This window comes from Simochromis diagramma, unplaced genomic scaffold (assembly GCF_900408965.1).
Source record: "Simochromis diagramma unplaced genomic scaffold, fSimDia1.1 OVJJ01000321.1, whole genome shotgun sequence".
Taxonomy (NCBI): domain Eukaryota; kingdom Metazoa; phylum Chordata; class Actinopteri; order Cichliformes; family Cichlidae; genus Simochromis; species Simochromis diagramma.
This window is the reverse complement of record NW_024386772.1, coordinates 474,871-495,994: the sequence shown is the minus strand read 5'-3', so window position 1 is coordinate 495,994 and position 21,124 is coordinate 474,871. Positions and strand designations below refer to the sequence as shown.

At 42.0% G+C, this 21,124-nt stretch overlaps 1 protein-coding gene across 2 annotated transcripts; it reads right to left on the bottom strand.

Annotated features, from left to right (window-relative positions):
- Positions 1-3,137: 3,137 nt before the first annotated feature.
- Positions 3,138-20,910, bottom strand: LOC120739421 (uncharacterized protein KIAA0895-like). 2 transcript variants are annotated; one of them, XM_040041166.1, is made up of 7 exons: positions 20,601-20,910; positions 19,263-20,018; positions 19,030-19,173; positions 18,615-18,747; positions 16,133-16,438; positions 7,021-7,118; positions 3,138-5,373 (listed from the first exon to the last, which is right to left on the bottom strand). In XM_040041166.1, exons 2-7 carry the CDS (start codon positions 19,968-19,970, stop codon positions 5,212-5,214), a joined length of 1,551 nt encoding a protein of 516 aa, XP_039897100.1. In that variant the 5' UTR covers positions 19,971-20,018; positions 20,601-20,910; the 3' UTR covers positions 3,138-5,211. The 2 variants fall into 2 exon arrangements, with proteins under 2 accessions (XP_039897100.1, XP_039897105.1); XM_040041171.1 differs by having other exon boundaries at positions 19,263-20,015.
- Between the last annotated feature and the right edge of the window lie 214 nt (positions 20,911-21,124).

The following is a 21,124-nucleotide window of genomic DNA, read 5'->3' as shown; positions in this document are numbered from 1 at the left end:
CAGTGACCATCAAAACCATGAAAAAATATTGCTGTAAACAGTTTATTTTATGACACCACGAAACAAACGATAGCATAAAATGAAACGATAGACGTTTTTATATCATCATCCGATATATATCGTTATATCGAACAGCCCCAGTAGCCAGTAACTAACTCAGTCCTTGGAGGCTACTGTACCTTATTTTTGTTTCTCACAGGACTGCACAGAGTCCTGACGTGACAACTAAAATAACTGTTTATAAGAAACGCTAAGACTAATCTTGACTAACTAAAAAGTTAGTCCCGATTCTTCCTCCGAAGAGGAAGAATCGTGTTCCTCTGCCTTCTATGATTCTGGCCAATGTCCAATCTCTTAGAAACAAAACGGATGAATTACAAGGAAATGTGCTTCATGTACGGGAATACAGGGAGGCTTGTCTGATGGCGCTTACCAAGACGTGGCTGACCGATATGGACAGTGACACTTCACTGCAAATCAGCAGCTTTGGGACCCCTGTCAGATTGGATCGGAACTGTGGAGTAACACGCAAATCCCACGGAGGAGGGCTATGTTTGTATATCAACCAGGGCTGGTGTAATAACTTTACTGTGCGGGAGCGGTTGTGTCTTCCCGACTTTCAGTATCTGTCAGGCTATTTTACTTACCGAGGGAGTTCCCTCAAATTTTTGCCACTGTTGTTTACATTCATCCTAAAGCTGACGTTAAAGTTGCTGCCGATGCCATTTTTAAAGTGGTACACAATCTGCAGACTCTCACCGGATGCTCCTAATTTTATTCTTGGTGATTTTAACAATTGTAATCTTAAGAAATCACTGAACAATTTCTTTCAATATGTCACTTGTCCTACAAGGCAAAACAAAACGCTGGATTTGTGTTATGGACCAATTAAGGGGGCATACAAGTCTGTGGCCGGACCTGCGCTAGGTTCTTCGGATCACAATGTTATTCACCTCCTCCCTGCTTACAGATCTGTGATTAGGAGGGAGAAGGCCTGTGTGAAGCGGACTAATGTCTGGACAAAAGACAGTTGTGTTGCCCTTCAGGGGTGTTTTGATTGCACTGATTGGTCCTTGTTTCAAGAGAGCACTTCTGATTTGGATGAACTCACTGATGTGGTGTGTAGCTACATCTCTTTTTGCAAAGACTCTGTGGTTCCAGTCAGAGAATTTAAGACTTTCCCTAATAACAAACCGTGGCTCTCTAAAGATATTAAGGATCTGATTCTTAAAAGGAAAATTGCTTTTAACGAGGGAGACGTTCCCACTATGAGAATATTGAGGAAGGAGGTGAGGGCTGCAATAAAGATTGCCAAGATGAGGTATAGAAATAAGATTGAGGCAGAACTCAGCAGTAAAAACCTCAAAAGAGCTTGGGTTGGTATGAAAACAATGGCAAGGCTACAGACGAAAGGTAAAAGTAATATTACCTTAGAGGGGTTTACCTCTGACAAACATCTGGCAGACAGTCTTAACAGTTTTTAACCTTCATTTTGAGAACTTTGACTGTTCTAGGCAGACCAGCACACTGAGGGAAAAGACTATCACTCCCCCATCTATTTGTATTGATGAGAGGGGGTAGCTAATCTCTTTAGACACACTAAAAGTAAGAGTCCTGGACCTGACAACATCTGTGGACAGGTACTGAGAACTTGTGCTGATCAGCTGAGTGGGATTTTTCACCATATCTTCTCACTTTCTTTAGAGCTACAGACGGTACCTAAGATTTGGAAACATGCTGTCATTGTTCCTGTTGCTGAGGGCAGTTCTCCTAAGGTACTGAATGATTTCAGGCCCGTGGCTCTGACTTCTTTAGTGATGAAGTCATTTGAGAAGATAATTAAGAAGGAGATTTTAATGCATGTTGAACACCATCTTGACCCCTTCCAGTTCGCCTGTAGAGCAGGGAGAGGTGTGGAGGATGCTGCTGTCACACTCCTGCATCTCTTGTATAAGCATCTTGAGGCCCCTCACACCCATGCAAGATTATTATTTGCTGACTTTTCATCGGCATTCAATACAATTCAACCCTTCTTACTTGCTGACAGGCTTTACAATCATTTCAAGCTTGACACTAGTCTGGTCGGCTGGGTGACAGACTTTCTGACTAATAGGTCACAATGCGTGATGGTGAATCATGTGTTTTCTGATGTGCTCTCCTCCTCTACTGCATCACCCCAGCATGCTGCCTCTCTGCCCTTCTGTTCATTCTGTACACGAGTGAGTGTTGCAGCAATTTCACGAACAGACACATCCTGAAGTTTGGTGATGACACAGTAATCGTCAGTCTTCTTGTGGGGGCGAGTCAGGCCATGGACAGGTTGTAGATGATTTTGTGAATTGGTGTGATGAGTCCTTCCTTTCACTTAATGTGTCAAAAACTAAAGACATGATTATTGATTTTAGGAAGTCCTCTTATAGCTCATCACCCACTATAATTAAAACCGCTGATATTGGGATCGTTGAGAGTTATAAATATCTAGGTGTGGTACTTGACCATAAACTGTGTTTTGAATCTCATGCTGATGCCACTACTAAAAAAGTTCAACAAAGACTGTTCTTTTTAAGGAAAATGAGATCTTTTAATGTCTCATCTGAGATGTTGTCCTTGTTTTATAGAAGTTTTATCGAATCTGTGATGTCCTTTTGTATCGCTGCCTGGTTTGGTAACCTGACGGTGAAGAATAAGAATCGGTTGGGACTTCTGCTAAAAACTGCTAGCAAAATTTCAGGGCGCTGGCAAGATGGACTTTTGGCCATTTACAATAGAAATGTGCTTAGAAAGGCTCATTCTATTATTAATTGTTTGAACCATCCACTTCACAGTGAGTTTGAGTTGTTGCCTTCCGGCCGCCGTTTTAGAGTACCTGTGAGGAAGACTAAAAGACTCCAGGTCTCTTTTATCCCCACTGCATCTTGTCTCCTCAATGGCAAATAACTGTCCTTGGATTTCTATCACTATTATTGTCATTATTATTTTATAGTATTGTTCTGTTTATTTATATCCTGCTGCTAAACTAATTTCCCCTTGTGGGACAATAAAGAAATTGAATTGAATTGAATTGAATTGAATTAAAAATCCTGATTAGAGTTTGGTTTGTCCTGGTGAGTGATGTGCAACATGAAACAGACCAGAAACAGTGTATGTACATTTTAATAAATAAACTGGAAATTCAAGTTGTTTTCCACAAAATAACACTTCTGCAACATTCGTGCGTTTATAAATCGGTGCATTCGTTTAGGTGAAACCAGGCTGCCGTTAAGGTCAGATCTTAAATATCAGCTTATCACGTGGCTAAAACCGTAAACACAGCAGAATATAATTGGGTTACATGTTGATCTTCAAATCCAAGTGTTTAAAATGCACCGTGTTCGTAGAGTTCACATGTTGGCCCGGTCTTTTCATCTTCAAGTTAAAAACTCAAGGCTAGTGTCGTGATGCTGCTGTGACCTGGTTCTTCTGGTTTCTCTGTGCTGACTGACAGCTTGGCCCAAAATGACTCACATCTAAAGTTTGAAGTGTCAAACACAATAAAAGCAGCTTACAAAACACATGGCTAGCTACAGCAGATGAGCGCTACACCCATTAAAGGCACACCCACTACACCCCTGTTTCCTCCTTAACAAGAGACTCAGTCTGGATGAGACTGTCTCAAAAAGCCCAACACAGTATTAAAAATGTTACTTCAGCACATTTTCCAATAAAGACAGACTTTTAGGGGAAATACCTACATTTGCTCTCTTGCAGAGTCATAAGAGACTGATTCCATCACAGAAAAGACTCAGTTAAATATAAAGCCACAGCTAAAGGCCACCAACAGCGACACACTAATCAGGGAACGTTTAGCCTGGCTGGAACTGTAACTTAAATGTAATTTTTTGTGTGACTCTTTGTTTGCACCGAGAGAACTGAGCTTCAGTTTCACTGCTACAACGGGAATAAAGATCGTGATTCCTGGCCACAGGACTAACTATGAGTCATTAAGGTATTAAGCAGCATTGCAAAGCTCAACTGAAATATCAGGGACTTTGTTGTCATGACTCACTTGATATAGATTTTTATGGTATGACCAAGATTTACAGACCTAATTAGTTTGCATTTATGACCCCAAACGAGTGACTGAGCCCATCAGCTCAGCAGCAAAGTGTTTGCAGAGGTCAAAACAGAGACCTATTGTCACAAGTTCTGCAGTGACTTCATTTTTCCAGCCAGGACGTTTTTACTGTTTGTTTAGAAAAGACTGTAATTTTAGCACATAGCAAAAACCAGACTGACGAGGCTGATGTGCCAAGTAATGAAATAAAGTATTTTTAGACAGACTCAGCTCAGGGTAAGCAAACCCTTATTTGCCTTCTTTAACACAAGCATAGAAGCGGTTTAACTACAAAGACATGACAATCCTATAAATCGTAATATAACTCTGCAAGTTATTCAATAAACGTAAGCAACCCAAAATGTTCAACCGTTCCTCCGACATTTCAAAGGAAAATTTGGTTGTTGCGCAGTGGGGTGGAGTTGGGGTCAGGGTCTCAGGCACACATCACAGTAGCATACTGATAATCAAAGACCACCAAGGACACTGTTAAGACAGTGATAAAAGAGCTGATTATCTTCTTAATAACACTGATATTTTAATTATCCCTGGTGGAAGGTCAGACTGAGTCTGCTGGCACTTGATATCTTTAAGATTCATGGTCTCAGTTTTGAAATGTGTCCTTGGTGTCTTCTTTTTAAAATGCAAATAATCAAAGGCATAAAAACAACGCAGTCTAAAAAAAGAACGTATAAAGCTAATACCAGAAACATTCAGTCTGTTTTCTCAAAGTAAAAAAAAGAAAAACTTAAATAATTGCATAAATAAAGCATGTGATTGTGAACATTTCTGTGATTATGAGTGAGTTTACATATATAAAGTTGATTACATCATAAAGTTTTAGTACTGAGGTAATTTCATAATAGCAGTAAAGGCGACGGCGCACAGAAACTGTACTTGGCTCTGTGGAAAAGCCACACAAACATGCATTGGACACAGGTGAAATGTAGATAGAGGTGTTAGTGTGTATGTCCCTTTTGTTCATGTCATTCAAGTTTTAAGAAAACAAAATTGCTCCAATAAAGCATCAGTAATACTGGATCTCTTAAGCAAGAATTGGGTCACCACATGGTAGAGTCTGAAGATCCTCCAGTTCCTCTTCTCTTTGGGTGGGATGGTCACGGTAGAAGGTGCTCCAGAGTTGAATCCTCGAGCTCATTGATGGTGATGATGTGGTCCAGATGTTGCAGGTACCGCTCCTGGTCTCGCATGAAATGCGGGATTCTAGTTTTGGAGAGCACTGCCAGATGTCGGAGTCTCTCCACATCTTCATAAGACACCTACAAATGTCAAGGGAGAAAGGACTCATGAACCGTCCAAACATAAAGCACTGCTCCCACACTTTTTTCAATATGTACCCTCAAATGACTGAAAACTGGTTAGTATGTTCATGAACAACACAGGCTCAAGCCTACCATTAACTGGAAACTGGTGGAAAACCAGGATCGCTGTCCACAGTGAAGCAAGTTTTACATAGAAATTTGCAGCTGCCCACATGGACGAGCCAAATACCTACTGGGGAAACGTTTTATGGTCAGACGATACAAAGACCGAGTTATTTGCCAACAATGACGAGAGATATATTTGGAAGAGCAAAGCGAGGCTTTCAAACCTAAGAACATTGCACTGGGTGGTGGTAGCATTATGCTCTGGAGCTATTTTGCTGACAGTGGTACACTGCATAAAGAGGATGATATAATGAAGGAGTAGGACTACCACCCACTTCTTGAACTTCACCTCAGATCTGCAGCTACGTGATTGACTCTTGTAAACAACAGGATGTTCCACAAAACAATGATCCCAACCATGCATCAAAGCTGGTTGTTCAATGGATAAAAAGCTTACTCCATTTGGGGCAGCAATTTATCCCTGCAATGAGTAGACACTCCACCCTTTTGTAACTGAGAACCATGGCCTAAGACTTTGAACCGCTGCAGTGTGAGCTGGAGGCCACCACCTGATGAAGCCAACAGCACCACATCACTTGCAAAAAGCAGACATGAGATTCTGAAGGCACCATAGCATCTATTTCAGGGTTGTGGGAGGGCTAAAGCCCATCCCGGCTGTCTAAAGGTGAGAGGCAGGGTGCACTCTGGACAGGTCGCCAGTCTGTTGCAGGGCTAACACATAGACACAGACAACCATTCACACCTATGGGCAATTTAGAGTTACCAATTAACCTATCCCCACTTTGGACTGTGGGAGGAAGCCGGAGTACCCGGGAAAACCCACACAAACACGGGGAAGAAACATGCAAACTCCACACAGAAAGCTCCCGGCCTGATAGTAGAACCGAACTCACGCCCTTCTGTGAGGCAACAGTGCTAACCACCATGCCACCGTACTGCCCAAGCCACCAAAGCAGAAACCTTCAAACACCTTGCTGTGCCTAAAGATTATGTCCATAAAAACTATGAACAGAATCAGTGACAAAGGGGAGCAATGGTTATACAGAGAACAAATGGCTCAAAGCATCGGGCCAGACACCCCATACTCCCAAAGAACCCCCCACAGGACACTCCGAGGGATGTGGTTGAATGCTTTCTCCAAGTCCACAGAACATATGTGAACTGAATGTGCAAACTGCCATGCACCCTCAAATATCCTTGAGAGGATAAAGAGTTGGTGCCTAGTTCTGCAGGGTTCCAGGCTGCTGCAAGGAGCATGGTGGTTGGTAGCTGTTGAGGTGGTTATCCCCAAAACAGATGGGGAACCACATTCAACATAAACTCCAACTCATGTACCCAGTCCTTGAGTTTTACATTTATTCAATACTTCTGACCAAACTGTAGAAACCATGTGGAGGGCAGAGAGTGTACATATTATCACATATTGCAACACAATGAAGGGAGCTCAATGCCATCTATGATTTAATTTAATACTTCTAAATCTAATTCTAAGTCTTTTTTGTGGGTAGTCTGACTGACCTTGCCTAAAGAAGTTAACATTTTGAAGTCAATTGTCCTTCGATGCCGAAGAATCCGCAGGATCCCGTCCAGATACACCTGATCTTTGCTGAAGCAACCTAAGACAGAAATATACAAAAATAATAATCAAAGTTACAGATTACAGTTTTGAGTTCACTTTGATTTGCTCATTTAAAGGTCAACTGACACTTCTGATTGTTTAGCTCTTTAATTTAGCGAGATTAACAGAAGAGCTTGTAAAATGATGCTTACAGGATTTAAATAGCCTCTAACTTTTCAATTACGATTATTTGTCATGTTGCACAATTAAATATTTTTTCCAATTCAATTCAATTTTGTTTATATAGCACCAAACCACAACAGTTGCCTCAACGTACTTATATTGTAAGGTAAAGACTTAGCGTCACTCTGAGACAGGATGTTTCTCATTTTAGAGATATTCCATAAAATGGAAGAAAGCAGTTACATATTTGTTTGATACACACACTTGAGAAAATATCCTGGTCAGAAAGAACTCCAAGAGTTCTAAGATTTTCTAAGTTTTTCCAAGTTTTTCTAAGATTTTTTTAAGTAAAATCTTGGAAAAACTTGTTTTTACTCAGATTACTGATTTTCTCAATGATAGACAGATCCTGGAGATATTCCAGTCTGGATTTAGGGTGAACCACAGCACAGAGACTGCTCTCCTAAAGGTTTTAAATGATCTTAGATGTAACTGGGACTCCCAAAAGCTCTCAGTCCTGGTGCAACTGGATCTAAGCGCAGCCTTTGATACAGTAGACCACGCTATTCTTTTAAACAGACTGAAACACATGGTGGGCCTCTCTGGTGATGTACACAACTGGTTCACTTTCTATCTCTCAGACAGAACTTTTATGGTGAGTATGGATACATGCTCCTCTAAGATCCATAAAATGACATGTGGTGTGCCTCAAGGGCACACCACGTCCCCGTACTTTTTAATTTGTATATGCTCCCTCTCGGTAGTGTCATCAGGAGGCATGGAGTGAACTTCCACAGTTACGCTGATGACACGCAGCTGTACATCTCTGTGTCTCCTGATGACACCGGACCAATGGATGCCCTTTTTAACTGTATCTTAGATATACGATCTTGGATGGCAGAAAACTTTTTACAGCTTAACCAGGACAAAACTGAAGTTTTAATCGTCGGTCCTGAGGCTCAGAGAGAGAAACTCTTGTCTAAATTAGAGGCATTTTCACTATGTCCTTCGCTACAAGTGAAAAACCTGGGTGTTATTTTTGACTCTGAGCTTGGTTTTATCCCACATATTAAACATGTAACCAAAATTGGATTTTATCATCTAAAAAATATAGCCAGAGTCCGCCCTATTCTCTCTCGGGCCAACACGGAGATGTTGATGCATGCTTTTATTACCAGTCGCATTGATTACTGTAATGCCCTGCTCTCTGGTCTTCCTAAAAAGAATATTTCAACTTTACAACTTTTACAAAACTCGGCAGCTCGTGTGCTGACGAAGACCAGAGGGCGGGCCCACATTACACCGGTTTTAGAATCGCTGCATTGGCTCCCCGTGTGTTTCAGGATCGATTTTAAAGTTCTTTTATTGGTTTTTAAATGTCTTAATGGTCTTGGGCCTTCTTATCTCTCAGATCTGCTTTTACCATATGAACCCTCGCGGACCCTGAGGTCCTCTGGTACTGGCCTTTTGATTGCCCCTAAAGTCAGGACACATACTCACGGAGAGGCAGCTTTTCAGTGGTATGGTCCTCGTCTGTGGAACAGCCTGCCGGAGGAGCTCAGGGCCACAGAGAACGTACATGTTTTTAAGAACAGGCTCAAGACCCACGTTTTTAATTTAGCTTTTACTTAACGTTTATTTATTTTATGCTTATTTATTCTATCCGGTTATTCTATTATTAATTTAGGCTTTACCTAATGTTTATTGATTTTATTCTTATTAATTTTTTAATCTTCTTACTCTATTTATATTGTATCCCGTTCTTATTTATTTTATCGTTTTACCCTGTACATATCCTATTGTGTCATATCTCCAGTGTTTCCTCGGAGGGCGCTCTCTGCACCGGGGCTGTGATCGACCGTGGCTGCTGGGGCTCTGGGGGTCCTCTCAGCCTGGTTGGGGGGCTTCTTTGCCTCCCTCCTGCTGTGTGCCCAGCCTGGAGGCTGCGGTCTGTGACCGGCTCCCGGTGCAGACGGCTCCCTGTTATAGTGTTTCTTCACTTGGCACATGCGAACCCAGCCCAATTTTACTCTTTAAGTGTGCGTGTGCGTGTGCGTGTGTGTGTGTGTGTGGGGGGGGGGGATTATGCGTGTATTCACATCGTTTATGTTAATGAGAGTGTGGGGAGTGAGTTGGAAGGTGGGGTGGGCTGCTTTTAACCATGTAAAGCACTTTGTACTACATTTTTTTTTGTATGAAAAGTGCTTTATAAATAAAGATTGATTGATTGATTGATTGATTGATCCTTCGCAGTGTTACTGGGGGACAAAGTAATGCTATCCAGTGTAAGCCCCATTAAAAGCACCATATTTCAGAGATTTTTTAGGGCTGAGTAAAATAACAAAGAACTCCTTCGAGCTTTTTCCCAGTAAAGTTTTAATGGTGGTTACAGGAAAGCTGCTGCTTGTTTAAAACTGAGGGCTGCGTGGACTTAATGTTGTCAAACTTTTTATTCATGTGTTGCTCCTAAATATGTTTCTATTGCAGGTCTCACTTGTGTTTAACACAATGGTGCACTACACAGCCGCGGATTTAACGAAGCATTGAAGCTAAGAATTTGGGTGGAGAATTTTTTTAACTTAAATAATTTGAATTACTCAAATTGTTGCAGCCCTACACAGTTTTATCTGAATTTAGCAGCAAAGATGACCAAAACTTTGAGGCCACCCAGGTCTTTATGTCTTTAAGACATTCCTGCAGTTTAACTAATTGGTGTGTGTTACCTGGCTTCATGGATAGATGGAGCTGGGTGTCATCTGCATAGCTGTGTAAATGTATGCTATGTCTTCTAATGATGCTGCCTAAGGGAAGCATGTGTAGTGTAAACAGAACTGGTCCTAGCACTGAACCCTGTGGAACTCCATAATTAACCTCAGTGAGTGAAGAGGACTCTCCATTTACATGAACAAATTGGAGTCTATTAGATAGATATGATACAAACCACTGCAGCGCAGTACCTGTAATACAGTCCCAATTCAATTCACACTTGAAAAATGTAGAAAAAATATTTTAAAAAAAATCATATTTTGCATGTTTAGATCTTAACAAGGTTCCAAGTACAGCTTCAACATGCAACAAAAAGAAATGTGATTTTTTGTGCTAGTAAAGTTGTGGAGTTGTATTTTGTCTCGCAGAAATTATATCGTCAGTTATATCGTTATCACAAATTTTCAAATATATATCGTGATATTACGGTGGCCCTGAGAGGCCAAACAGACTGCAACTTCAGAAAACACTTGCAAAAAGAAAAACACCTGCAAAAAGAAAAACACTTGCAAAAAGAAAAACGCCGCAAAAAGAAAAACGCTGCAAAAGCACACACAACACAACAGAAATGTTTCTGGGGAGACAATAACCGGACGGACCAGTTGCACGAACCAAAACATGCTAACAAGTGCACTGGGACTGGGAGACACTTCAAAGTGGAAGTGGAGCGGCCAAAGAGTAAACTTTCAAAAGTAAGTTCTGAATATGATGTCACTTATTTATGTGCAAATGTTTAATAATGAAGAACATTAAAACATTACTGTTGGCCACATGCCGGCAAAGTTATGTGACATTAGCGATGTTTGTACTTTCAGTGTTTACTTTGTTTTAAAGCCTTTACTTTATACGCCGTTAGATAGTCGACCTTAATCTTACAGAGAATCTGATGATTTTGTGGAGTCAGTCATATATCCACAAACACAACAAGCTGAAAGTCAGTGAATGCTGCTCGGTTTGCAGTCCTGAATATCACGGCACAAGCAGGATTCACTGCACTGTTAATGTTAGCTATGTTATATTGCTGCCTCTGTTCGGTGGTGTCGAGCCAAACGGACTTTAACGTGTGTTTGAATGAGCTGACGGTTCACTCGTTAAGCTGAAAGAAAGATGCTTTAATCACAGGAGTCACACGTGTGTCCACTGCACCATCTGGGGACTCTTCTTGTTTAGCACTCGTAATAACACAAACACTAAATCCTGCTTCTCTGGTGCTGTTGTGTAGCAGTGTGTACACCTGAGACTGTCACCTGTCTGTCTGTCCTGCACTCTCTCTCTTTTTCTTTCTCTCTGATTGTGTAATAAAAGTATGAACATGTGTTTATAAGTTACACTTGTGTTTGAATCCTGCAGCTTATCACACACTTGATTTCCATGTGTGACAACTGCAAGTGTCCAGAGTGAGGACAGACTGAGGGACCCACTGCTGCACATCATGTGTGAGGCTTTGCACCCCTGATGATCCACCACGACAAACTCAGCAGTGTGTGAGGAAGAGGAGGAGGAAGAGCCAGCAGCAGCTGACAGATGGAGAGAATAGACAGACTGTTCCCTGTTTGTGAAGGACTGCTAGGAAAGTTTAACATAACTAATTGTCTGTCCTGAATCAGTCTTATTAGGTAATGTTCAAATAATTTTATCATCCCAGTGTTTTCAGTGTGGGAGAAAGTACTCAGGGCCTTCAAGTTACACACTATGAAAGGCAGCAACAAGTTTAATGTTCAGAAACCTAAAGTATGTATCAGCAGCAGAATGGAGCTAAAAATAAATGTTTGTTTCAGTTCTATGAAGCTTTGAGTATTTTGGATCAGTAGCACTGCTGTGTTTGTTGCATCATATTGCTGTAATTGTTTATATGCTTTATATATTTTGAGGTAAGTTGATCTATAGTGTTACATCATATTCTATAAGGATGTTATGTGTTTGGCAGAAGTCAGCCTGTTTAAGGCTCTGACATCTATTCTGTATGACTTAAAGCAGTTATGACATGGTCTGATTTTCTCACCCAATAAAGGAATATTTCATATATCAGTCTACTCTTCATGTTATCAGAAACAGTTATCACAGCTCGCACATTTGCTTTTTCCACACATATATAAGCATTGAGCCAAATTTAATAATGCCAACATATTAAAAGAACAATATTTGTCTCTTATATATAATACATCTATAGATACACTTGTCTTTAAGTGAAGATTTAAGGTGATAGGAAATATAAATAAATGCAACTTGAATCTTTACTGAAGCTCAGAGTTCATGTTCACTGCTGTAATAACTAATAATGATTAATATAATAACTATCATATTGGCCATATTATATTTACATTACCAAAGTGAGATGACTTTAGTCTCATGAACAACATTAGCTAATTGTTATTTACTAGCTAATCTTAAATGACTGTTCAGTACAGAAATGAAGCCCAAAAATCATGTTTTACAGTCCTGTGGTCTCAGCCTCAGATACTTATCAAATCACACAGAGCTCATGTAGAAACAAATGTACAAAATATGTTCTCCTTCATTTCTGTCAAACAAAGCTGTATAAAACGTTTCCAGCTGTTAGTATCATGGTTGCTAGGCAACCTGGGCAGCGCGACGGAGGCTAGACCATCCCATTTCACAAGCCTACAAGCCTCGCACTTCCGGCCTCAGCGGTCTTTGAGTACGCGGCCCTTGAGGACCGTTAAGGCTGCGTACTTTAAGGCTGCAGAAGGCTGAATTTTGATACAGCCGTACATACATGTTTTGGTTCGTGCAACTGGTCCGTCCGGTTATTGTCTCCCCAGAAACATTTCCATTGTGTTGTGTGTGCTTTTGCAGCGTTTTTCTTTTTGCAGCGTTTTTCTTTTTGCAAGTGTTTTCTGAAGTTGCAGTCCGTTTGGCCTCTCAGGGCCACCGTATGATATATATTTTTGGCCATATCGCCCTGCCCTACATGATTCCAAACATTTTTTACAAATAAATAACTGCAAAGTGGGGTGTGCGTAATTATTCAGGCCCCTTTGGACTGAGTGCAGTCAGTTGCCCATAGACATTGCCTGATGAGTACTAATGACTAAATAGAGTGCACCTGTGTGTAATCTAATGTCAGTACAAATACAGCTGCTCTGTCACGGCCTCAGAGGTTGCCAAAGAGAATATTGGGAGCAACATTCTTTGGACCATGAAGTCCAAAGAACACACCAGACAGGTCAGGGATAAAGTTATTGAGAAATTTAAAGCAGGCTTCGGCTACAAAAAGATTTCCCAAGCCTTGAACATCCCACGGAGCACTGTTCAAGCGATCATTCAGAAATGGAAGGAGCCCTATGGCACTAGGGCTGGGCGATATGGCTTAAAATCCATATCACGGTATAATTTGAAGCATGTGCGGTAACGATATATATCGCGATATATTCTTTTCTTCTGTATAATGTATTTTACACACTACAAGGTGCACTTAAAATCCTTTAATTTTCTCAAAAATCGAGAGTGCCTTGTGTATGAATTCTGGTTGTGCTTACTGACCGCGAACCGATTTTATGTGGTACATGGCGCACAGAAATCTGTCAAAAAATGTTTTAGTACGACTTTGGTAAGCTATGAAGGCGCACTGCTTGATGGATTGCCAGAGCATTACGGCTACCGTAGTCTAGAGTGTTGGCAACTCCTCAGTAAGGAAAATCGCTATTGGCTGTCCAAAAAGTCGCTAGAAGTCGCCAAATGACGTAATTGCCTAATTTGCATAATAGGTCATGCTAATGTAATTGTAACCTACGTTGTTGGAGATAGAAATAACATCGTTGAAGAGACAAAGTGAGTAAAAAATGTCCTAAATGCATTTAGAATTTACTACAAATTAAATTTCTTATAGCAATTATTGTTTTTTATACATATTATACATGGTTACGCTGAGGATATGTCAGCCAGTTTCCACTGGAAATGCCTTTTGGTTAAACTGTCAGCAAGGAATTTGCATTTGCACTGTTAAATTTTTATATAACTTTAATGCACATAAAAAACAGCTGCTTGTTTAAGTGAAAATACATTGATGGGGTTTTTCACACTAATAAAGTTGTGGAGTTGTAAAGTATTTTGTCTCGTGTCAATTATATCGCCAGTTATATCGTTATCGCAAATTTTCAAATGTATATCGTGATAAATATTTTTGGTCATATCGCCCTGCTCTACTTCAAGGGTTATTCCAAGTAGGCTTGGTGGTTAGCACTGTTGCCTCACAGCAAGAAGCTCCTGGGTTCAATTCCACCATCAGGCCGGCATGTTTCTGTGTGAGGTTTGCATGTTCGCCGCGTGTTTGCGTGGGTTCTCCCCTGGTGCTCTGGTTTCCTCCCACAGTCCAAAGACATGCAGTTAGTGTGGATAGGTTAATTGCCCATAGGTGTAAATGTGAGTGTGATTGGTTGTCTGTGTGTTAGCCCTGTGACAGACTGGCGACCTATCCAGGGTGTGCCCCGCCTCTCCCTAAGACCGCTGGGATATGCTCCAGCCCCCCCACGACCCTAAAAAGGATAAGCGGAAGCAAATGGATGGATGCCTTTCAAGGACTAAAGAGTTAAGACTATTATGGGATATTAGGTTTTCAGAAATAGGATTTTAATAATATCTACATATTAGCCAATTTGCACATATTTCCAAAATTTAAATGTGAACAATCTGAACATTGAAGTTGAGGTTTTCATAATTCTCATTTTATCATTTATCTCTGCTGAAAAAGAACCCTAAACTGATATTAATGAAACCAAAAAACCACCACCACAGTCCACAGAGGCATGGTGTATTTGAGTGCTACACTGACACTTGACAGCTAATCACTAGTGCTGTCAGCGTTACTCTTGTTAAAAAGATCTTAACGCCATAACCGCATTAACAAGCTAACCACACTAACGCGTTGACAGCATGCAGCACGGGGCGACTCGCTAACGGAGATTTGCCGCGTTAATGCGGTTATGGCATTAACGTCATTTTAACGAGAGTAACGCTGACAGCACTAGTAATTAGCTGTGTTAAGTTACAGTGGTGTAAAAAAAGTGTGCGCTCCCTTTCTGATTTCCTATTTTTTTTGTATGTTTGTCACACTTAAATGTTTCAGATAATCAGACAAATTTAAATATTAGACAATGCTAACACAAGTAAACACTAAATGTAGTTCCTAAATGAACGTGTTTATTATCAAGGGGAAAGTCCAAACCTATATAGGGAGTGGCACTGAAAGAAATAAAAACATTTTTCTTGTAACATGTAAAATTAGAAACTTCCTGTCTCAGAGTGATGTTAAAAAACTAGTTTGTGCATTTATACTATCAGGAAGTCCTACAAACTCCCTGAAAAGCCTTCAGTTAATCCAAAATGCTGCAGCAAGAGTCCTGACAGGGACTAGAAAGAGAGAGCAGATTTCTCCTGTATTGGCTTCCCACATACAAGGTCTTGAATAATCAGGCCGTATCTAACCGTGCCACCCCGTTAGAGCTCTTTGCTCTCAGACTGCAAGCTTACTTGTAATTCCTAGAGTATTTACGAGTATTTTTTGGCAAACAGCAAAATTCATGCTTTTGTCTCATCAGTCTACAGAGTAATTTTCCCAAAAGTCTCGGGGATCAGCAGAATGTTATCTGGCAGCTTTAGACGTGGCTTTATAACCTTTTATAGCCGGGCTTGTTTGTGAACAGGTGTGGCGATAATCAGGCCTGGGTGTGGCTGGGAAACTGAACTCGTAAATGCTTCCAAAGATGCGATACACCACAGTTACTTGATGTTGTAATTTGTGTTTATTTGTGTTATCTTTGTCTACTATTTAAATTTGTTTGATCATCTGAAACATTTCAATATGACAAACATCATGAAAATACGTTTTCACAGTTTTTCGCTGGGATCATTTTTTGGATTACAGGCTTTATGTTTCGGTGTTCATATTATTATATTACAGGTTATTTTAGACTTTTTCCCCACTCAGGAGAGACTCATTATAGAAGAAAAAAAATCCTAAATAGTCAAAGTTAATCACTGCATGAAATCCTAACCTGATACTGTTACATTTCATTGCATTCAATCTTATAGGTTTTGCCTAGGAAAATGCCAAGTCTATTAATTTTGCATGTTTTTTGTGTGTGTTTGTGCGTGCACGCTCACCGGGCTGCGAGGTGTCCGTCTGTCCCCTCTTGGCTCGCAGGCAGTACTCCCAGCGGACGTCCGGGTCCTGGACGAACCGTGCTATGTGGCTGAAGAGCTGGCTGAAGCTCATGCTGGTGGCGTGGTACACTGTGTAGTAGAGCAGAGCCGCGCGCCACAGGTAGGGCTGTTTCCGTAGCAGCACACTGTGCAGGCTGGCCAGGCCCTCCTCTGTGGGATTAGCTGGTTTAAGTCCAAACTGCTTCCTGCCTTCGGCGGTGGCCCATGGCTGCACGCTGTTGTTCACACCTCGCAGATAATGTGTGCCTGAGAGGAAGGAAAGCGGCTGCAGTCACTTTGCTGCCCCTCCATGCTGTCTGCACATGCTTCACACTGTAGTTTGATAAAACACATATCTAAAAACCACTCTGTCAGATGTACCACTGTGGTTTGACCCAAATGCTATCAGCATGCTAACTGGCATACAGTAACAGTGATTTTTTTAGCCCAGGGCTGATGAGGGCATTACACTGAACTCTCCCGCAGATTAATTTGTAATCTGGCAAAAATCTGGTTCTTTCAGGAATCAGCACGAAGGTGCAGACCGGTGAGAAGAACAGATTCTCATAACAGCAGGAAATCTCTGAACAGACATGGGTGGGTATGGAGCAGGCACACTGTAACTCCCAATATCACAGGCTCCATCAATTCAAACTTTATTTGACATAGAGAACATACAACTTTATTAACAATCAGATCCTCAGCAGTCTGCTGCAGTGCTATGTGCACACTTGTATACATATACAGGGTGGGCTATTTATATGGATACACCGTAATAACATGGGAATGGTTGGTGATATTAAAGTCCTGTTTGTGGCACATTAGTATATGTGAGGGGGCAAACTCCTCAAGATGGGTGGTGACCATGGTGGCCATTTAGAAGTCGGCCATCTTGGATACAACTTTTGTTTTTTCCAATAGGAAGAGGGCCATGTGACACATCAAACTTATTGGTAATGTCACAAGAAAAACAATGGTGTGCTCGGTTTCAACGTAACTTTATTCTTTCATGAGTTATTTACAAGTTTCTCTTTGTTCACAGTCATTGACATGTCGAAGAGGTTAACACGTGAGGAGCGGATCGAAATTGTGTTGATATCTGGTGAACGCAGTAACCGGGTCATTGCAGCAGATTTCAATACAAGACACCCTACGAGACCACCCATCTCCCATGCTACAGTTAGCAAACTGCTTGCTAAGTTTCGTGAAACTGGTTCAGTGTTGGATTTGCCAAAATGTGGACGCAAGAAAACTGTCGGCGCACAGAATTTGCAGAATGGGTAAAACAAAAATTGGAACAGGACCCTCAGTTCACGCAAAAGATTTTGTTCAGTGATGAGGCAAACTTTTATGTGAATGGTGAAGTTAACCAACAAAACCACCGCTATTGGTCTGACACTAACCCACATTGGATGGATCCCTCCAAGACTGTTGGAACAACAAAAGTGATGGTTTGGTGTGGTATATGGGGTACACAGATAGTGGGTCCATTCTTCATCAATGGAAACCTCAAGGCCACTTGAAGTTTAGCAACTGACTGCTGATTCAACCACAGACATTTATTAAAGTATAGCCAGCATGACACCATTTGTCAGTTTGTTGTCTACCATTCTGACACCGCCAGGCTAACTGTATGAAAACGCAGCCCCGTGCTGTTGTCATGAAGTTGAAAATTTGTTATAAACACCAAAATATAGATTGGTGTACACATGTTTAATTCTCCTGTAAGGCTGGGTGTTTTAACACAGGAGTCTTTAAGGACCGACTCACTTTCGTGGCTAGGCTCTGGTGGCAGTTTCTGACACGTTAGAACAGTCTTCATTTTTCTGCTCTGGGAGCTGCAACTCAAGCTCAATCAAATCATTTGACTAGAGCTTATAATAAACCAGCGGTCCCCAACCTTTTTTGTGCCACGGACCGGTGTGGCAGATAAATACAGCAAAATAAAATGATACGACCGAGACAAAAACTTGTGGTAGTTTGTAAATATAATAATAAACATGAATTCACTGTGTAAATGTGTAACTTTATTAGCAGCGTCCTCCTGACAACAACACTGAGAGTTACATCCTCCTCTCTGCGCCTTAATGTTCTCCGGTCGCTATGGTAACGCATAAATATTTCTTTCAAAATAAGATGCACAGCTACAACACGGGAAAGACCCAGGGAAACCGAGTTAACGATAAAAACCATGAAAAGTTTGAAAACCATAAATTTCACACCCGAGCCTCAACTCTCGCGGACCGGTACCAAACTACTCAGAGACCCGGTACTGTTCCATGGCTCGGGATTTGGGGACCACTGTTATAAACCATAAATGATGTCAGCCATATTAACAATAACAATAATAATAATCAATTACCTCTTTGTGTCACAACTGCTATGGGGAATAGAAACCATGTGGAAAGACTCCTACCAAGCTTACGTATTATTATCTGCTCACCGATCTCATGTCTCAGCATTCCCTCCAGCCAGTGCTGTCGAGCCCCAGATAGGTTAATGGTCAGAGTAGGACGACAGCTTTCCACCACCATCACAGCCTGAGACAGCAGCTCTTCAGATAGACGCACAACAACCTGGAGACACAAACACGCACACAAAATCATCAGATTTTGCTCATCGGTTGCTTTGTGGAAAGTCATTCAGCTAAATCAGTCACAGGGTTCAAGTAATCCTGTAGATGTAGGTTTACTGTTAGCTTGTCACTTCTGCAGCTGTTCTGTCACATTACTGTCTCACCAAAAACACTTCTGGGGGGGGGGGGGTTGTTTGCTTTTTCAGCATTTTCAGCATTCAGCCAATGGACACATTATAGTCTTTCCTGCAGAGATATACTGAAATCTGGCTACTGCACTCACCTCCCCCACACAGCCCTCTTTCTGCAGGTATTTGCGCACAGCAGCCCACACCTGACTTTTAGGCAGAACGCTGCCACCAGTCACCTCCTCAAAGTTCTCATAGGAGCCAAACTTCCTCAGGACGCACTCCATGATCCCAACTGCCTGCAGTTAAACACATCATCATCATTATCATCATCCTCATGATCTCATGAGCTCAGAGCTGACTGTTAGACTGGTTGAATGTGACACACCTGTTCAAGAAAGAGACCCGAGCCTTCTCTGTACTTGTCCAGCACGCTCCTGGGCTCAGGCTGCGCATACTCAAACTGAGGCTCATACTTGTAGTCAGACTGGAAGAAAGCCTGCTTCTCCTGCTCCAAGTTTAGAGGTCTGAGGGCAACGAGCAGGCAGGGCCTGGTGGCTGTAGGGAGTGTTGAACCACCCACTCCTTTAGCAATATGAGGGAGGGAGGTGGCCGGTCGCATTTGCCCCTTACTGCCCCGCAGCCCCAGGGAGTAGTTCACGGAGCAGGTGCTTTCACTACGGCGCATCCAGCCACTCACTCCCAGGCTGGGGCTGGTCAGGCTACGAGCCGGGGGGGAGGGGGCAGCCGTACCACTGCGCCAAGGAGGCTGTAGGATCCTCCGGTCCACCATCTGCTCCTGAGACCCTCTCATGCGCTGGGATGTCACCTCCAGGCTGAGGGGCCTCCGGAGTGGCGTTCTGGATGCAGTCCCACATTTTGAAGACGATGATGTTGATGATCTTCTCTGTACTACCTGGCTGCTGCAGCTCGTCGGGGCTGCGAGCCCGTTGTGTGACACAGTCTCCCTTTTTGTGACGCCGCACCTTTTAACAGCTTTGGGTGGATCTTCTCGAGCGTCTGTTTTCAACAGGTCCCCAGCACTTCTTTCACCCTCGACCCGATCCATGAAGACTGCGCCCAAGTCCAACACCATCACCACAGCAGCTGCTCCTCAGGCTGCACCTCGCTCAGCCCCGCGCTGCTGTAACAATAGCAAGATTAATGCACACCACTCATTTTATTAGACGTATTATTCTTATTATAGACAAGCATATAATAAAGCCTATATACGGACATATAAATCCATATATATGGAAAAATAATATTTGGAAACATGAAATGAAATAACATAAATTCCCAATTTTATTACTAAGAGCCAATAAACCAACCACTCAAAAATCCCATCATCATGTATCTAAACTCCTTTAAAACAAATGTAACGAAGGTTTCCAGCTTCTTCATTGAGACTGATAAATGTGTGAGTGTACCACTGTGTGTTCATGTTGCTGGGTGTGAAAGGACAGGAAAATGGGGCTGTGAGAGTTGATCCAATGAGTGGCAGCAGATGATATCCGTGCACACACAAAAAATAAAAACAGAAAACGGCAGCGCTCAGCTCCTGCGACAATAAAACTTGTGATAAGCAGTTTAGAGCTTCTCCGTGGAGTTAGCTGCCATTAGAGTTTTACAGTAACGTTTCTTATTGGAGGAAGACAAATACAAAAAATCAGTTCCCTGCAAGCCTTTAACTACCCAAACAAATAAAAAGAAGTCAAACACTAACCAAGCGGCGAGACTTCTGCGGAGGATGTGCAAATTTTAGCCTTTCCGTCCACTCATCCCGGCGGCAGCTCCACGCAGCCGGAGCGGAGCTCTCTTCAGTCGGTGTGATAACAATAATAAGCGGATAGCGGTTCAGTGAGGAGCGGGGCCTGAGGCGGCTGCCTGGGCCGGCCAGGAAGCGGCGGTTGAGTTGGAAGATTTGACGCGTCACGCAGTGTACGCCGTCCATGACGCTCTCCTGCGTCATTACGTACAAAGCGGAGAGGGACGGGACGGGAACCAGATGGAATCCACTGACAAATTAGCTATCAAGCTACCTCAACTATGACAACTAAGCACCATTAGCCTTAGCCATGAGCTACATAGCGAAAGCTGTCTTCACACAAATAATAACGGTATTCAGTTTAAAAACAATAACAACGAAGAATAAGTGAAAATACAACAACAAGCAAAAACAAAGCTACTTATCCATAGACTGTATATGAAAGATGGTGACAGGCACTGTGACCTCACAAATTAGATAGT

Coding starts and splice junctions, on each gene's coding strand:
- LOC120739421 (XM_040041166.1), bottom strand. CDS start 19,970: ATGGTGTTGGACTTGGGCGCAGTCTTCATGGATCGGGTCGAGGGTGAA. Junction 18,748..19,029: donor AAGAGGGCTGTGTGGGGGAG/GTGAGTGCAGTA, acceptor TTGTGTCTCCAG/GTTGTTGTGCGTCTATCTGA. Junction 7,119..16,132: donor GACGGACACCTCGCAGCCCG/GTGAGCGTGCAC, acceptor TTTCTGTCTTAG/GTTGCTTCAGCAAAGATCAG.